Source organism: Aspergillus flavus, chromosome 4, assembly GCF_009017415.1.
Source record: "Aspergillus flavus chromosome 4, complete sequence".
In the NCBI taxonomy this organism is placed as follows: Eukaryota; Fungi; Ascomycota; class Eurotiomycetes; order Eurotiales; family Aspergillaceae; genus Aspergillus; species Aspergillus flavus.
Genome location: NC_092405.1, coordinates 1774505 through 1789743, shown reverse-complemented (window position 1 = coordinate 1789743; position 15239 = coordinate 1774505). Strand labels below are relative to the sequence as shown.

The 15239-nt window shown below is 47.7% G+C and overlaps 7 protein-coding genes and 2 non-coding genes across 9 annotated transcripts; 1 reads left to right on the top strand and 8 right to left on the bottom strand.

The window, feature by feature from the left end:
* Window positions 1–109: 109 nt before the first annotated feature.
* On the bottom strand, window positions 110–1969 carry F9C07_3816 (putative phospholipase; the record flags this gene model as incomplete). The annotated part of the gene is made up of 1 exon (XM_041285815.1): window positions 110–1969. One exon carries the CDS (start codon window positions 1967–1969, stop codon window positions 110–112), a length of 1860 nt encoding a protein of 619 aa, XP_041146095.1.
* A 1545-nt stretch (window positions 1970–3514) lies between these two features.
* On the bottom strand, window positions 3515–3610 carry F9C07_t147. The gene has a single exon. It is a non-coding gene; the product is annotated as a tRNA-Lys (tRNA).
* A 520-nt stretch (window positions 3611–4130) lies between these two features.
* On the bottom strand, window positions 4131–4215 carry F9C07_t146. The gene has a single exon. It is a non-coding gene; the product is annotated as a tRNA-Lys (tRNA).
* A 994-nt stretch (window positions 4216–5209) lies between these two features.
* F9C07_2283372 (uncharacterized protein) lies at window positions 5210–6603 on the top strand. Its single transcript, XM_041285818.2, has one exon. The coding sequence runs from the start codon at window positions 5372–5374 to the stop codon at window positions 6407–6409; it is 1038 nt and encodes a 345-aa protein (XP_041146094.1). The 5' UTR covers window positions 5210–5371; the 3' UTR covers window positions 6410–6603.
* Window positions 6604–6802: 199 nt separating this feature from the next.
* F9C07_3814 (uncharacterized protein) lies at window positions 6803–7180 on the bottom strand (the record flags this gene model as incomplete). The annotated part of the gene is made up of 2 exons (XM_041285814.2): window positions 6803–6928; window positions 7016–7180. 2 exons carry the CDS (start codon window positions 7178–7180, stop codon window positions 6803–6805), a joined length of 291 nt encoding a protein of 96 aa, XP_041146093.2.
* Window positions 7181–8211: 1031 nt separating this feature from the next.
* Window positions 8212–9612, bottom strand: F9C07_1526744 (alkyl hydroperoxide reductase/peroxiredoxin). Its single transcript, XM_041291851.2, has 5 exons — window positions 9387–9612; window positions 9224–9336; window positions 8996–9159; window positions 8794–8934; window positions 8212–8740 (listed from the first exon to the last, which is right to left on the bottom strand). Exons 1-5 carry the CDS (start codon window positions 9431–9433, stop codon window positions 8705–8707), a joined length of 501 nt encoding a protein of 166 aa, XP_041146092.1. The 5' UTR covers window positions 9434–9612; the 3' UTR covers window positions 8212–8704.
* A 180-nt stretch (window positions 9613–9792) lies between these two features.
* F9C07_3812 (putative NADH-dependent flavin oxidoreductase) lies at window positions 9793–11112 on the bottom strand (the record flags this gene model as incomplete). The annotated part of the gene is made up of 1 exon (XM_041285813.1): window positions 9793–11112. One exon carries the CDS (start codon window positions 11110–11112, stop codon window positions 9793–9795), a length of 1320 nt encoding a protein of 439 aa, XP_041146091.1.
* Window positions 11113–11399: 287 nt separating this feature from the next.
* Window positions 11400–13196, bottom strand: F9C07_1526619 (uncharacterized protein). The gene is made up of 4 exons (XM_071508179.1): window positions 12794–13196; window positions 12679–12745; window positions 12458–12588; window positions 11400–12406 (listed from the first exon to the last, which is right to left on the bottom strand). Exons 1-4 carry the CDS (start codon window positions 12824–12826, stop codon window positions 11687–11689), a joined length of 951 nt encoding a protein of 316 aa, XP_071366400.1. The 5' UTR covers window positions 12827–13196; the 3' UTR covers window positions 11400–11686.
* Window positions 13197–13566: 370 nt separating this feature from the next.
* Window positions 13567–14933, bottom strand: F9C07_3810 (putative mercuric reductase; the record flags this gene model as incomplete). Its single annotated transcript, XM_041291866.1, has 3 exons — window positions 13567–13716; window positions 13770–14066; window positions 14112–14933. The coding sequence occupies 3 exons, from the start codon at window positions 14931–14933 to the stop codon at window positions 13567–13569; spliced, it is 1269 nt and encodes a 422-aa protein (XP_041146090.1).
* Window positions 14934–15239: the final 306 nt, after the last annotated feature.

The window sequence follows — 15239 nt, the reverse complement described above, 5'->3', positions numbered from 1 at the left end:
TCTTGAATGTCTATAAATGTCCTTTGCGACCATAATTGAAATGTTGATTCTATATGCCAATATCAAAAAATATAGCTCGTGTGTCTACAACACAAACTAACAATAATGTCTAAAACATCATCGCCAACGCCAAAGCAAAGGAAAATATGGCAGCGACCGAACCAGGCAGTTCCCTAGGAGCCAGACTAGTCTTAATCATGATCTGCGGCTCGTAGTTCTCCGGCTCCGTACTGTTTATCGTTCCATCCCAGCAGTAATCCTTGAAGCACTTAGAGCAGACTTCAGGCAGAGTAGTACTAGTCCGTTCAGCGGAACGAGAAAGAATGGCACATCCCACACACGACGGCCAGTTGGCATCCTCCGTACCATTTCCACGGGTGACGACATTATAACCGTTCGTGATCATGTCATCACGGTCCTCGTAGCTGTAAGAGAGATCGAAGGTGGACGTATTAGAAAGGTATGTATAAGGAGCGTTTGGAAGATAGACAATCAGCGGGGCAGGCTTAGTCAAGTTCTTGCTATCGCACCCGAAAAAGGTCGGACGTTTGTTCAGCCCTAGATTGATGAAGGTATTAGGATCGGGGACCGCAGGGAACACGGTTCCATTGCTGACAGTCGAGCTCAGGCTCCTTTCATAGGTGCGCACTAAGGACTTGCCAGAAGGCCAGTTGTGGATATTGGCTGTAGAATCCACGGCGAAGATGACGTCGACGTGGCGCTCTGGCTGGATCAAAGGGTGTAATGGGATGTTTTGGCCGTCTTCGCCTCCGTCTACGACACTCAAGTGGGACCGATTAGCGATATTTGGCGTAGCACCGGTATATTCATAGAATGGGTTAGGGTAGTTCGCAATATCGTCGTTGTCCTGGCCTAGATCTTCGAGAATACTTTCGATGGCCGATTTGAAGATCTTGGGAATCTTTGTCCCATTCAATCGTAATAACCCTTGGTTGAACAGAGAAGATGAGGTACCCATGATATAGCCAGCATTGTCGAAGCCCCGAACACATGACCCGTTATCGGATATCTTGCCACCTTTGAAGTCGGAACCCAGATATTCTAAAGGCGCGAAGCTATAGATAGCAGGATCAAAGGTACCAAACTCCCAGGGATTGAACTCGTACACGGTAGAATTGCTACCAACGACTAACTCGCCGGGGTTTCGTCCGTCTGCGACCAGGATGGGCAGAGGGGTTTGACCTCGTTGGAAATTATCCATCAAGGCAATCGATGACCAGGTGTAGTCAGGACCCCCGTCGCTGGCATTGATAAACTGGTAGGAGAGTGCACGGCCCCAATAATCGGTAAGTGATGTGTTAAATCCCGCCTCTTTCTTAGTTTTTACTGTGTCTACTAATTCAGTCCAGTAGTCGATGGTTTTGAAAATCTGGAAGTGCTTCACGTCCGGACCCTCTAAAATGTTGTTTCTTAGGTCCCATGTATTCTCAGTCGTCTGGAGATCATTGATAGTGGTGAAGTTGTTGATAAAAACAGATCCTACCAGCCATCCACCTCCACTTAGTGCTGAAAGGTAGGTGGCGGACTGCAAGAGGCCTCCCAGTTGACCCGAAGCAGTCGAATTAGTGGTTCGACTGTCAAAGGCTTTGAGGGCCCCAGCACCGTTTAGCATGGCGCGATATCCACCACCGGACACGGCAATTCCCACGTTGGGTAGATTGGATGTGTTCGTAGACACTCGGTCGATATAAGCTGATGCATCGAAGTTGGTCAAGTTCAGACGGCCGAGGAAATTCTTCAGGGGCGACACAACTTCCTTTCGGCGCGACTCGAGCCAGTCCGTTTCATTTTGGGATAGCTTGGATGCACTGCGAACCGTAGGTTTCACAGCAGGGCAAGATACATTCGCAGGAGCGTATTCATCAGGAGCATTCGGCAAAGCGCGTAGGTCAAGACTGGGGGCGGCACTGGCCAGAGCTGCCCCTAGCAGGATGGCATTCAATTTCATATCGTAGGTGGAAGTTCAAGGAGAATATGCGTCAAGATGAACGGTTAGGCACCGCGTAGAGTACATTTTCGGCGTCAGCCAGGTGGCTATTACTTCGTTTATAGTTACGTTTGTGAGGATTCTGTTTCGGCCCCATTAGGCAACCACAAAATTCCTGCGCTTCTGAGCCCTGACGTTGGCAGGATTCAGCCTTATGAACTGTGGGAATGTTTCATTGAATTTCCGACTAGCGGCTATGATGGGTCTCACTATTGAACTAGGCTACCACATAGTCCATACCTTACCCTATTGAGCACCGTGGAGTTCCACATCGGGGCAAATTAATGGGACATTCGCCCCATGCAACTCTCAGGGAATGGTCTTGTTCAAGATTCTGACTGAATGATTCCTTCTAGCTCCGCGGACGTTCAGGTATCCATCAGACCGCTACCCGCGGGACCCGCCTTCCCATGGACAGTGGTAATCATCATAAGAACTTTAGGGTCTCTACCCACAGGAACATCACCAGTCCACTATGCTTCTGCACAACAGGCTTGAAGTATCAAACTTGCAGATACCACTTGTCCGTAGGGATTTGCGTTATTCACAAGATCCAAAGTAAAATCCACCATGCCGTCAATTGACTCTGTTGAATAGAGTGCTACTGACATCAATGGCATCTGGATCTCACCGTCTATAGAGGCCCAGCTCCAAGATGGTGTCTTGATCTGTCGTCCATCTTTTAGCAAATACCTGTCTCTTCTTCGAGGACAGCTTTCTGGGTAGATAATGACTTGCCATGGTAAGCTCTGGAGTAGTTGTTTCCAATATATTCGCTATTAATAAAGGCTGCCATTCTTTCTGCCATTGCTAAATTGCCACTAGTCTGTCTTTCGTGGGGATTGTTAGGCGGCGGCTCGTATACCGCTGTATCATTCCATTCTAGAAAACTTCTTGCTCGTGAAATTTCTGCTCTGACTGGGGCCAGAAGTTCTTGCTATAGTAATCGTGATCATGACTATTAGCATGCTTTCTCTACACTGTGGATCACTATATACACTTTAATATATCATCATACATATCCTGACGACAAGCACATGAAGATTTTCGTTGCTTTACCCAGTCATGCAGGAGAACGTCTATCATCTCCCGTTTCTCCCCTCACGCTACGCCCTTACTCCCGTCTTAGAAGTCCTTCCCAAGACAGTTTCGAAGGTAATGGCAATCGTAGCTGAGAAGGTGGTCTTCTTATGGCTTCCTCTATTGAAATTCTGTTCTTGTCGAAAATCTGCGGCTCTCTCTGGGGGCCCTCAGAAAAGATGGGATATGTAGCAATCTTTCTAGCATAAAAATTCCAGGGGGGTCTTTATCTAGTAGAGAACTACTCCGTACAGTCATTAGGCCAGGTAGACCGGAGAGTCATCCACCCGCTATACTAGCAAAGTACGATCAACGGCGTGACTCGGGACACTTTCCACAACCCTAGCTCTGTTATAGCAAAGTTGGGGACTGCTGCCATTATCTAGACCTCTAATATGATTCTATGCTGCAGGAACAAAAAGAGAACGCCCAATGCGGGGCTCGAACCCGCGACCTTGAGATAGCAGACTTCTATACAGATAGTCTAAAAGTCTCACGCTCTTCCAACTAAGCTAACCGGGCATTGGATAGTGATGTCACAGTGTAAAAGGCTACCAGAGGGCCAGCCCGTGGTGTCGATAGATTCAGCTTTGTAAAGCGGGCTCCTAGAAAAAAATCATTTGTAAAGTGGGTCTAGTAGGAGGAAAAGGACTTTCCCAACAGCAACAATGCAGCTGTCGAACGAGATATATCAATCAACTGCAAGGAGATATAGATGAAGCGATAGGGGAAGACATCATTAATACGCATAATGAATGATATAGCCACTGCGTTCTGTAAATAGATAGGCAAGTGGAATCTGTCATGAGATCGATCTGCGCAAAAAATGAGAATGATGGAATAATGAAGAAAAGGTGTTCAAAGCCGCAGCAACACCGCTTCGCAGCATGAACTTGGAGAGTACATGAAGTTCCAGTACCACAGCAAAGTGATTGGTCCCCTGGTGGCGAGAGGCATGACTGATAAGGTAGACAAAAGTCGAACAATATTTATGGAAAAGACTGCTTGAATTAAAAAAAAAAATCGGAAAACAAAAAGAGGTCGCCCGATAGGGGGCTCGAACCCCTGACATTGGGATGGCAGAATGACCTAAAAGTCCCACGCTCTACCGACTGAGCTAATCGGGCTAGTTGATTAGTTAGCTCCTCTTTCAGGGGTCTTATCAGCTAACAAAATAATAATAAGGATGTACCTAGCTGCAGATCCAACTTCCAAGCTCATAATTTGGCCGAAATGCCCGCAAAAGATCAACCAGCACATCAATCCCACGCTTTTGGTCTAGGCGGTAAGTTCAAGGAGGCTTTACTTGATGAAGCAAAAAGCAGCCAAGAAAAATATGGAGGATAAGGCACACAAACAGTTGGAGGCAACGGTTCCTTAAAAGTTCAAGGCAGTAGCAAGCGCTGAAGTGAAGAAGTAATGTAGATGGTACTTGTATGCAATCTCCCAGGAATAGACCTTCTTGCAGTGAGGGAATTTCTCGGTTTTAGATGGTGGTCTAATGAAGGAAGTGAGTTCATTCCCTGATCATTTCTCAAACCCTGCTAATGCTTTGCGAATTGAAATTACACACGATACCCAACTGGGATCCTAGACACAAGACGCGATAAAATACCTGCGAATAACCGCTTCCACCATTTAGGAGGGTCCTTCTGTCATAACTGGGCTAATAATCGCGAGGTAACAAACTGGACAGCGATATCGGGATGGGAGTTTCTTCCGGAAGTTTGGATAGAATGTCTCAACAAAGAGGATGGGCTGAAGATGGACAGGCCATTGATATCAATGACACCTTAACTAATAAGTGTCTCCAAGTCAAGACGGTGTATTGATAAATGATTCTACCACTATCCATTTAGGTTGTGTACAAACTAATATATATATATATATATATATATAAGTTGGTTATACATCTATTTCACGTACTCGTCGTCTTTCATAGAAAAGTGGAAAACCACAGTATCGGTCTTACTCGTATCGTACTTATAAATTCAGTGAGCTATGGGTTTTCGAGCCCTTTATGGTATATCTTGTACGAGTCAATGTCAATAGAGCCAAAAATGTGTATACCTATAACATGTAGATCACTGACAATAAACCACTCAGGCACCTCCGCCAGACCCACAGTGGGGATCCAACGGATAAGCTTCACCCCTCCATCAGAAATTTTTTTTAATTATACAGACCGTTGTGTTTACAAATTCAACAACACCATAATAAAAAACACTTTGACATACTCTCCTTTTGTATCGTGAAATAGCGTACATCATACAAAACACCATAATGAACCCATTACGCTACTTGGCGCCTCCGCGCCCATTCACAGACATTTCCACCTCCACAACCAAAGAAATCAAGGAAAGGATCTGCTATGTGGACGCCATGAAAGCGAACCCTCACTTCAAGATTTCCGAAGATAGAGATGAAGCTCTCTTTGACTACCTGGAATCCTGCCACACGTTGACTAATGGCTCTCCCACCAATGAAGAGCGCCAGGCCGCTCAAGCATGCATCAGGGAATATGAAAAATCGCTCGAGAACAACGAGCCAGCCAGGCTGTCCTTTGATCTCGCGACCAAAGTCAAACTAGGCGAGGAACTCGACAATCTGTGGAATATGTGGTTGTTCAACAGATATGAAAAGTACCTTCCTGAGGATATAGCCAACGCGGCTAAGAGTCATCCTTCGTCTCAAGTGTCTGATCCCTGGCACAAGGCATTCTGGACACCTTTCAACGGACGTCTTGAAGCGGAAAAAGCTTCTTTCGACAAGGTTTTGGTGGGCCAAAACTATCACAACGAGTGCCCGACTTTCCTCTTGCTGGCGCTCCTGTGTGAACGCCACTCGCTTGATTGGGATGAGACCCTTCAGTTGATCAAGGCTTGCGCTAGCGAAGGTGACAAGGTCGACCTCCCCGCGGTGGATCTCGTCGACTTTCTCAAGAAGCGCGATGTGGCTGGTCTAGCGACTAGATTGGACCGTGATGAGGCGAGTATCTCGCTTTCCACGGAGTATGTTATGGGAGTTGGATCGTTGGTCTTGGCTTTCTTCGCCACTCATCTTCCGGAAAAATTCTTCAACAGAGATGAGGAGGCTGACCCGGCGAATTGGACGCCAAGGGAGCCCTTGCAGATCCTTTTCGATCTCAACGAGGAACATCTCGAGAAGACTTTTCGGTTCATGCTGCAGGAGATGTTCCACAAGATGGCCGATGGCGACTCGGATGATGATGATGACGATGATGATGTTTACGATGATTGGGACAATGATGATGACTCTAACGATGACATTGCTATGAGTGATGCGTCCGAAGACTATTAGCTGTGCTAAACTGATGCGTTTACTTCTCAGTTTGTTAGTTTTGAAAAAGAGCCATTTGTATATAATACCATCTTTGCTGTCAGTTTACGTTAAATACCAGCTTACCACTATCTTCGGCCAATGTCCGCTATTTATGGAGGTTACAATACCACAACAAGTAGTTAGCAATCAGCAATATCTCATTCAAATTAAGCTACCACCCATCTTTAACTACCGATACCGCAGGAGCAACGAGAAGAGACAAGAATGTCAACATCCGCCGATATCCACACTCCCATCCCAACTCTGCCTGCTCATCACATCAACCCGGTTATCTCAATGCCGTACAGACCTTCAACTCATCCCCAGATCAGCGACCCTGCCCAAAGAAAGACCCAAGAGTGTCAGACTCACCTAGACCACCCAACATGAGCAACTCAGATCCGGATGCACGCATGAACAAGAGTACGTGGCTTTTCCCTCCGAACAATTGCATTTCTTCTGCTTGTTGCAAGTGCCATGGCAATACTTTCCGCGTTGCTGAGTATCGGATACAGTTAGTAAGATGCCAAAAGTCCTCTACATAGTGGGCTTTCGCCGTGGGTAAAATGGTCATGCTAAACGTACAAAATGCTCGTCTTCAGCTGGAGCGGGAGACTTCTGAGCTCCAGTCTCGGAGGCATGCACAGGAGTAAAAGAGACGCTATTGGTGTTGCCGGGGAGGGCCATGACTGTTTGCATGGAGAAAATGAACATGGTAAGAAAGGTGATGAGGATCTTGAAGGTGGTCATGTTGACTGGAGATGGACTTTTATGTCAAACTAAATTGTGGGTTGGTTGGTTTTATGTAAAGGAGATTGTGTGATGGAAGTTGATGGTGAGCAGGGGAAGAGAGACTTTGGGACCGGTCCATGATGGTATACTTATACTTCCTATTGTAGAAGGGATGGAACTAAATTGGCTCACTAGAGTGTGCACTGAGGCATGAAGAGTTAATTTCTGTTGGTCCCATACAATTTTACATACAGTAGACTATGCTCCCCACCGAATAATGCATGTGCACACTTAGTACGCTCAGGGGTTCAATTAACCGTAGATGGGGTAGATACTTATATTATTCCCAGTTCTGTATCAAGTCAAGCCTAGGTAGTGATCGACTGAGTTAGGGCACGGTGTGGTTAGTGTGGAAGCAATGATTCATCATAATAGGGTTCGGGGCAATTGAGATAAAGGTTCTTTACTGTACCATGCGCCTTGTAAGATTACATCTCACAACCACCAGAATAGAGTTGGTAAAGGGGGAAATTAAGTTTCATTATTTCAATGGCTAGTGCTATGGAATATCGTAGTCCTTCGCTCTAAAAGGATATTACTATCACTCAACTCCACGCTTCTTCATCTTTGTTACGAAATTTGATACAAAATACGAATCTCTATCCACAACGGATACGGGACTGTTCTTTCAAAAGCAGCATATTACATGTTCGGGGGACACGAGTGAAACGAGAGGACGGATCCTTTGGCTGTAAGAATGCACGCAGCTCGAAGTCACTAGACAGATAACTAGTATTGCAGTGTAGCAACGTAGCCTCAGTAACTGAGACGGCTCTTCCAGACCAACGTAGTCTTCACGAACGTTTTCAGTAATCGCCGTCTCGGGCTTTTATAGGGACATTGGAGCTAACCCTATGTGATCTCCAGCAGCCATTGCCAAAGTGAAGGGATCCTTCGCTTGTCATTTAACCCTTCCTTAATGCACCAAGTATTTGTCAATTCATGTCAACAGGGCAAAGCCGACCTCTAATCTAAACTTGTTTCACTTCTAAGGTTGCGGCATGTCACTTCCCCCCGGAATTACTCCGCGGTTTTGTTTTGAATGTGTCTTAAGGTTGAGTTCATAAGGTCTGTGGCGCCTCCCTCCACTTATAAAGGCCAATGAATTGAGCAGGTGTTCTCACTTATTCATAATGCCCGATGTCCTCTAGTGTATTGCTAATTTCGGGCCGAGTTGTACCCCTTGACCCGTCAGACATATGGTATTGGTAGTTATCACCGAGACGGTACGTTCTTTGGATATGGTATTTTATCTGGTTAGCTCTTATCGACAGAGGACTACAGAATATAACAGGTGACCGGATAATCTTCCATTAGACATAAGTCATCGCTCGATAACGCCTCTTTCCTGCCTGGTACTAACCTGTAGTACTAGGCCCAGCATATCGAGAGCGAATTTTAATTATAAGAAAACGCTAGCTAAGCAGAAAGTTGCTTCACTCTAGATAATCATCACTTCGGAAAACGAGGTTCCGAGAATAATCACAGGTGAGCCAAGACAGCCTCGGCACCCGAGACCTACCCAATCAGTTAGCACCAGCAATTGCAAACAGGACAGGAAGTCAACGCACCTTAACCACACCCCTCTCGGTCTCGATCTGAGCATAGGTCACCTTGCCATGATCGATGACAATGGCATAGCGACCGGTGCGACCGTTGTTGGCCCAGCCGATGCTGTCCGAGAACTTGGCGTCGGGGTCGGAGAGGAACAGCTGCGGCAATCAGTATATTGCAATTCGATGTCTTTGTGAACCACCACGAAAAAATACATACAATATCGTTATTTTCCACCTTATTGGCCTTTCCCCAGGCGCTCATGACGAAGGGGTCATTAGATGCGACGACAGCGACAACCTGGACGCCCTTTTCCTTCAGCTGGGGCAGGTTCTGGATGTATCCGGGAACGTGGTTGACGGAGCAGGTGGGGGTGAAAGCGCCTAGAATTGTAAGGTCGAGTTAGTTTCAATTTATCGATGAGCGAGAGAGGTAATAGACACTAACCAGGGACGGAGAACAGGACCACCTTCTTATCGGCCCATTCTTTGGAGGCGTTGTAGGGGATGGGGATGCCGCAGGCGGTGATGTCGCCCTTCTCCTCGGTCCAGGGGACGTACCTGACAACAATTAGTGGGGAACTGGGACGGATTAATTGGGGAGTACAAACTGGAAGACGACGTTCTCGGGGAAGGAATCTCCGGGTTTAAGGGCCATGGTGACTGATGGGTATGGTGATGGTCTGAGTAGTGGTGAGAGGTGAGAGTGAGTGTTGTGAGTTGGATGTTTTGGGGTAAATTTAATTGGACGCGGGGTAGAGGATTATATCATAATCCATTAAGATCAACTAATTCCCATAGTGGGGTTCATTACTAGTAAGACTGCAAGCTCTCAATACTAATAGTAATGCTAAAGACTAACTAAAGCAAGGTGTGCAGTTCGGACTCCGGAGTCCTCCGGGTTGAGCCGGAATTAACCGAAGTTAATCGATTCAAAACTCAATTGCATATCATAATCCAGAAGACTCATTAGTTCTATCATGTCTATACATACATATCCTCTATGCCCATATTTATCTAAAGTGCTCGCCAGAACTGATGTGGATGCGTCACCTTAACTCCTAACTTCTTCGCCGTGGTAATGACCCATTCAGGTTCTCTCAGGAACTGACGCGCTAAGAGAACAACATCTGCCTTGGCCGTCACGATGGCCTCAGCCTGATGCGCTTCATCGGCACCTTGAACGATGCTCTGCGCCTGTTCTGCCTCGGTGATCAATCCTACACCTCCTACCAGGGTCGATGCGCCAGCTTTCCGGATCGCCTTTCTCAGCTCTCCGGCCAAATCCACCTGGTATCCAGGACCCAGTTTAATCTTCTGGTCCTTATGAACACCACCTGAGCTAACATCGACCAAGTCAATGCCCACTTCTGGCAAGATCTCGACTAAACGAAGAGAGCTCTCTAGATCCCAGCTGCCTGACTCGGCAGCGACAGGCTGACCCTCAAGCCAATCGGTCGCACTGATGCGGAGGAACAACGGCATACCTTTCGGAATGACAGCACGGACAGCAGTCGCAACCTCACGGACAATGCGAACACGGTTCTCAAAGCTACCACCGTACTCATCGGTGCGTTTGTTGGTCGCGGGGCTCAGGAACTGATTCAACAGATATCCATGTGCCGCATGGATCTCGATGACATCGACACCAGCCTTGACCGCCAGTTCCGCGCTCTTCGCGAACGCTTGGACCACCTCCTTGATCTCCGCTGTGCTCAATTCTCGAGGAGCCCAATATGTCCCCTCCGCGGGGTCCCAGATATTTTCTTCACCGCCACTAGGACCGACCACGTCCTTCGGCCATCCGAAGACGCTCTCATCAGCCCGAAGACTATGTTTCCCGGCTTGCGCTGCTACCCATGGGGGTAAGACACTAGCTTTCCGACCGGCGTGGGCCAGCTGAACGGCCACCTTGGCACCTTGGCTATGGGAGAACTGTACGATGCGTTGAAGACCTTTGAATTGTTCTGAGTCGGCTCCATCTTGCCAGAGACCGACGTCGTGGGGCGAGATACGTCCATTGGGCTGGACGGCCTGTGCCTCGACGAAGACCAAGCCGGCGCCTTTGAGTGCGAATTGGCCCAGATGTGCGATGTGGTAGTCGGTCAGGGCGCCGACGAAGGGGGAGGTGGGGTCTGATTCGGCGGAGTACATGCACATGGGGGACACGATAATGCGGTTCTTAAGGGTCACATCGCGGATGCGCAAGGGTTTGAAGAGGGTGGGAGTGTTAGGGTCGTCGGGGTTGACAGCGGCACCTGCATTGTTGGCGGGGGTGAAGTAGGGGGTGCTGTCAGCTTTGACCACGGAGGGGGATGTGGAAGAGATGGATCCCATTGTGACTATCTTGGTTTATGATTATGAGGGGAGAACGGGAATGGTTTGCCCTGCTGGATAATGGCCATCGTGGGTAAGCCCATAGCGATTTATAGATTTTCGATATGGTGAATGAATTGCATGGAATCTCTTTGGATGCCAGAAAATCACGGCTGACAAATGCTCGGATCCGGTGCCGAGGCCGATACCCCTTTTACGGCTTTCCATTGGCCAGCGCTCTCCGGAGCTCTACAGCCATTGGTTGGTCCTTGTACCATCTCAAAATTTATAGTTCGATAACTGTAAATATGGATTTCTCACGTAATGATTGCTGTACTTCAAGTAACACTTAGGATAATCATGAGCTAAGTTGATTATAAATGCGCTCTGTACCACAGGACCCACCATGGATGCAACCAGCGAAGATTCAAAGGAGGAAGTAACGGATAATCGGAATGCGAGCACTGTCTCACAATATTGGACGCTATTATCATTAGAAATTAGATTAGGACGTTTGACCTGACGGCATTAGTACATGTCAGTATACAGTAATCCACATGGCTCAAATTTCATGTTGAGCACCGCAGACGCAAGATTAAACCCGACTATCCCTTGCATTCCTCGTCGCCCCATACCTTGTAGTCTTCCTATCAAAATCAATTCGGACTATCCACCACACGAAAGACGCCAACAATCCCAGGAAGAAATCACACACTGCCCAGAACCGTGGACTCGGCCCACGCATATTATTCAGCAGAAGCTCCGTCTGAAAGTCAACCGCGATGTACGTCTTCCCCTTCTCCAAGCCCCAGACAATTTTCCTCGCCACCTCTCTGGCACCGGGTATCTTCTGCTCCAGATCCTCCTTAGACATACTAGTTCCCTCGAGAACTTTCGTAAGCCCGGGTTTGTGCTCCTGACCCTGGGAAAACGACTCGGATAGGAATGTCCCTGGGAAACAGCAATGGACTCTAAATGCATCTTTTCCGTAAAGAAGGAGTTCTTGGCGAAGGGTATCAGCCAACGCGCGGATAGCTACTTTGGTGGGTGTGTAGGCTATATAACCTGGTAGCCCGAGGAAAGCGGCGGTCGATGATGTGAGGATGATATGTCTGGGTGAGGGTGTCTGCGGGGCAACGAGCCATAATCTCAGGCAACATTGGACGGCGAATATTGTGGTGTAGTAGTTTGACTCCATGCACGAGGTGAGATTTTCCGGGGGGATATCGGCGAGAAAGCCGACCTGGGTGGGAGTGCCTCCAGCTGTGCAAACAAGGATGTCAGGGGGGTGGTAGTGTCGTAAGGCTCTAGTTATCTGCTTAATTAGAAAGAAATAATAAACACGTTATGTATGGTGGGGGTGTACTTCATCAGGTTTGGTCAAATCAACAACCCGTGTATCCACAATTTGCTTTGACGATACACATGCAGCTTCGACTTCAAGCTGCGTATCTTGTAATGTAGCTTCCGTTCGGGCGAGGATGAGCAGATTAGCGCCTGGTTCTTGTAAGCTTGATACGAGTCCACTGTAGAGAACGATGCACGATGTGGAGGGACTTCTTTTGGACGGTAATAATAGGATCGTACCCTTTGATGCTAGCTCTAGTGCGAGCGCCTTGCCTAACCCCCTCGATCCCCCCGCTACTACTACTAACTGGTGGATGTTAGCATATACGGATGACAGAAATGGAGGATGTAAGACCTTGCCGTTCACATCAAATTTATTTCCAAACATTGTCAATACAATCCTATAATCATCAAGACTGCATATTCAGTGAGACAGGGGTTACTTCAATTAGAACGTGCAGGTGAGAGTTCATTCTTAAAACGTTCTCTGTTTTGGTGGCAGACACGCGAAGTATGCAAGGGGTGGGACCGGGGATTGGCCAGGGGCAATGTTTACAGCTGAATTTCCACATGCATTGCTTTGAAAGTAACTGGAAAACGTTTCCCCGTATTTTTGCATGCATGCATATCTGGAATAAGCGAGATATGATTAATGGATATGTGACCAATTGGTCGGGACAGGTCACATTTGCCTCCCCCAAGATCAGCATTCCCTTTATGCCAAGACGTTACAGTGTAAACGAGGCCCAAGATTACCGACAAGTAGGTCTACAATTTTGGGGCGTGCATAGAATGCTCGTGTGATGCATTGGACAAGCCGCGTGTCGACAAATTCTTCTTTAATGTGGATGGTGGAAGATTGTTAACGAGTGGGTAGTGATAGATAGACCGATTTCACATCTTCCCGATTGTATATATAGAGCAACAGATTATTGTGTACGTGTGCTTTGAAAGTTGGCCGGTGCTGTAATATTGGGTTTCTGCCCACGCCTCATACATCAACATTATTCACTAACATTGCCCACGGGCTGCAAATCAAACAAAACAGTCCTTTTCCAAACAAAGTCAAGCGAAAGCTCTTACATGCTCACCTGCAGAGGATGTGCACCGCAGGTATGGCTGTATACTCTAATCCCTTTTCAGTTCATATCCCTCATCCATGTATGGCTTCACTCCGAAGAACTTCCACACCTTTGCGCTGTCCAACTCCTCCGCTCGGCACTTCATGGACATGATTATTTCGGCCGAGCCATCGCCCATCCAAACCAAGGCTTTACCCTGTGTGGTGTCAGCTATGCAGTATATGAAGAGCCAACAGACAAGCCACTTACTAGTCCTACGTGTAGCTTCGTCATTCCCTCCCACCACTGCGGACGGTACTCGAGCTGATTCTGCGACTTGATGGATCGCACGATATTCTGTGCGACAGCCTGAGCCTGTTCCACTGCTGCTCTCCCATTCTTGATATTGTCCATATCTACGATATCCCCGGCAGCATAAATATTCTTGAACGATGTGTCCGATAACTGAAGGGTGGGGCGAACTTTAACATGGCCTGTCTCAGAGATCGATTCGGGTGACAGCGCCTGTATTAACTTCGAGTTGGGACTTTGGCCAACACATTTCACCTGGAGAATTAGCAGAATTCAAACACAAAGTTGCAAGAATCGTACCAAGTAATCGCACGCGAGAGTTTCACCTGAGCTCAACGTGACATTCCTGCCCTCTGCATTGTCGCTAAGTACCCTTTCGCCCATTATAGTCCTCACTCCTAGCTCTTCAAGTGCTTGCAATGCCTTTTCTCCCAGCCTAGGACCAAACCGACCCAGCAGTGTCTTCCGGGAATGGACTAACGTGACACTTTTTTCAGGATATCGCGATTTAGCATCTGCCACGAGCTCAATTCCCGCAGCTCCACCACCAACAATGACCACATTCGTCGCAGCTCGGAGCTTTTCCTGCTCAGCGAGTAGCTGGTCTATGCCTTCCTGTTTGCTCCCGGCTGGTACTCGCGATGGAAGTGCTCCAGATGCCCCAGTCGCAAGCACCAAGTAGTCGAATTCAATATCCTTACCAGAGGCGAGCTCTACCTTCCCCGTATGTCCATTCTCACCGGGTACAATTCGCTCAACACTATCACGAACCCATTGATAAGAACCTTTGGGAACATGATCAAGGTAAGGGCCATAAGGAATGAAAGCCTTATGTTCGTGGCCATTCACCACGCTAAACCGCGGCAAAACCCAAGTCAACTGAAAATGGGTATTCTTCTCGATAACCACAGCCCGGTATCCAGTTGGAAGCGAACTAGCAAGGCATTTAGCCGCGTGGTATCCAGCGAAAGAAGCACCAATAACGACAACATTGCGCGGATGCTCGACAGCGCGGTAGGTGAGTCGGTGTAAGCGGGTGGAAACCGCCTCTCCAAGTATGGCGTATATTTGACCAAAGATTGGTCCAAAGAGCTTAGAGATGAGTAGCAGTTTGGCTAACATGGTGACAGGACTATTGGCGTCATTCCGAGTTATGTTAAGATCCGTGTTTGCATGCCAACTTTTGGTGTCAGAGAGGACGAATCCTGGCTTTTAAGAGTCGGTGATAACTCTCGGGGCTCGGATTGATGAAACATCCGCTCGATAAATGTAAGACCATCGTATTCTTTCGCTTAGCTTGTCCGAATATGTCTTTGTACTTATGTCCGGGTGACGGGAAATTCGTGTTTACTCCGTGTCAACTGATGGGACCTCCGTGGAGTCTCCGAAGGGGACCGGGTATCTTATCTGATCCGTTCCGAGAATCGG

Coding starts and splice junctions, on each gene's coding strand:
- F9C07_1526619 (XM_071508179.1), bottom strand. CDS start 12,826: ATGTTTGGAAATAAATTTGATGTGAACGGCAAG. Junction 12,746..12,793: donor AATTTGATGTGAACGGCAAG/GTCTTACATCCT, acceptor AACATCCACCAG/TTAGTAGTAGTAGCGGGGGG. Junction 12,407..12,457: donor ATTTGACCAAACCTGATGAA/GTACACCCCCAC, acceptor CTAATTAAGCAG/ATAACTAGAGCCTTACGACA.
- F9C07_2283372 (XM_041285818.2), top strand. CDS start 5,372: ATGAACCCATTACGCTACTTGGCGCCTCCGCGCCCATTCACAGACATT.
- F9C07_1526744 (XM_041291851.2), bottom strand. CDS start 9,433: ATGGCCCTTAAACCCGGAGATTCCTTCCCCGAGAACGTCGTCTTCCA. Junction 8,935..8,995: donor AGGTGGAAAATAACGATATT/GTATGTATTTTT, acceptor TGATTGCCGCAG/CTGTTCCTCTCCGACCCCGA. Junction 8,741..8,793: donor CCGAGAGGGGTGTGGTTAAG/GTGCGTTGACTT, acceptor CTGATTGGGTAG/GTCTCGGGTGCCGAGGCTGT.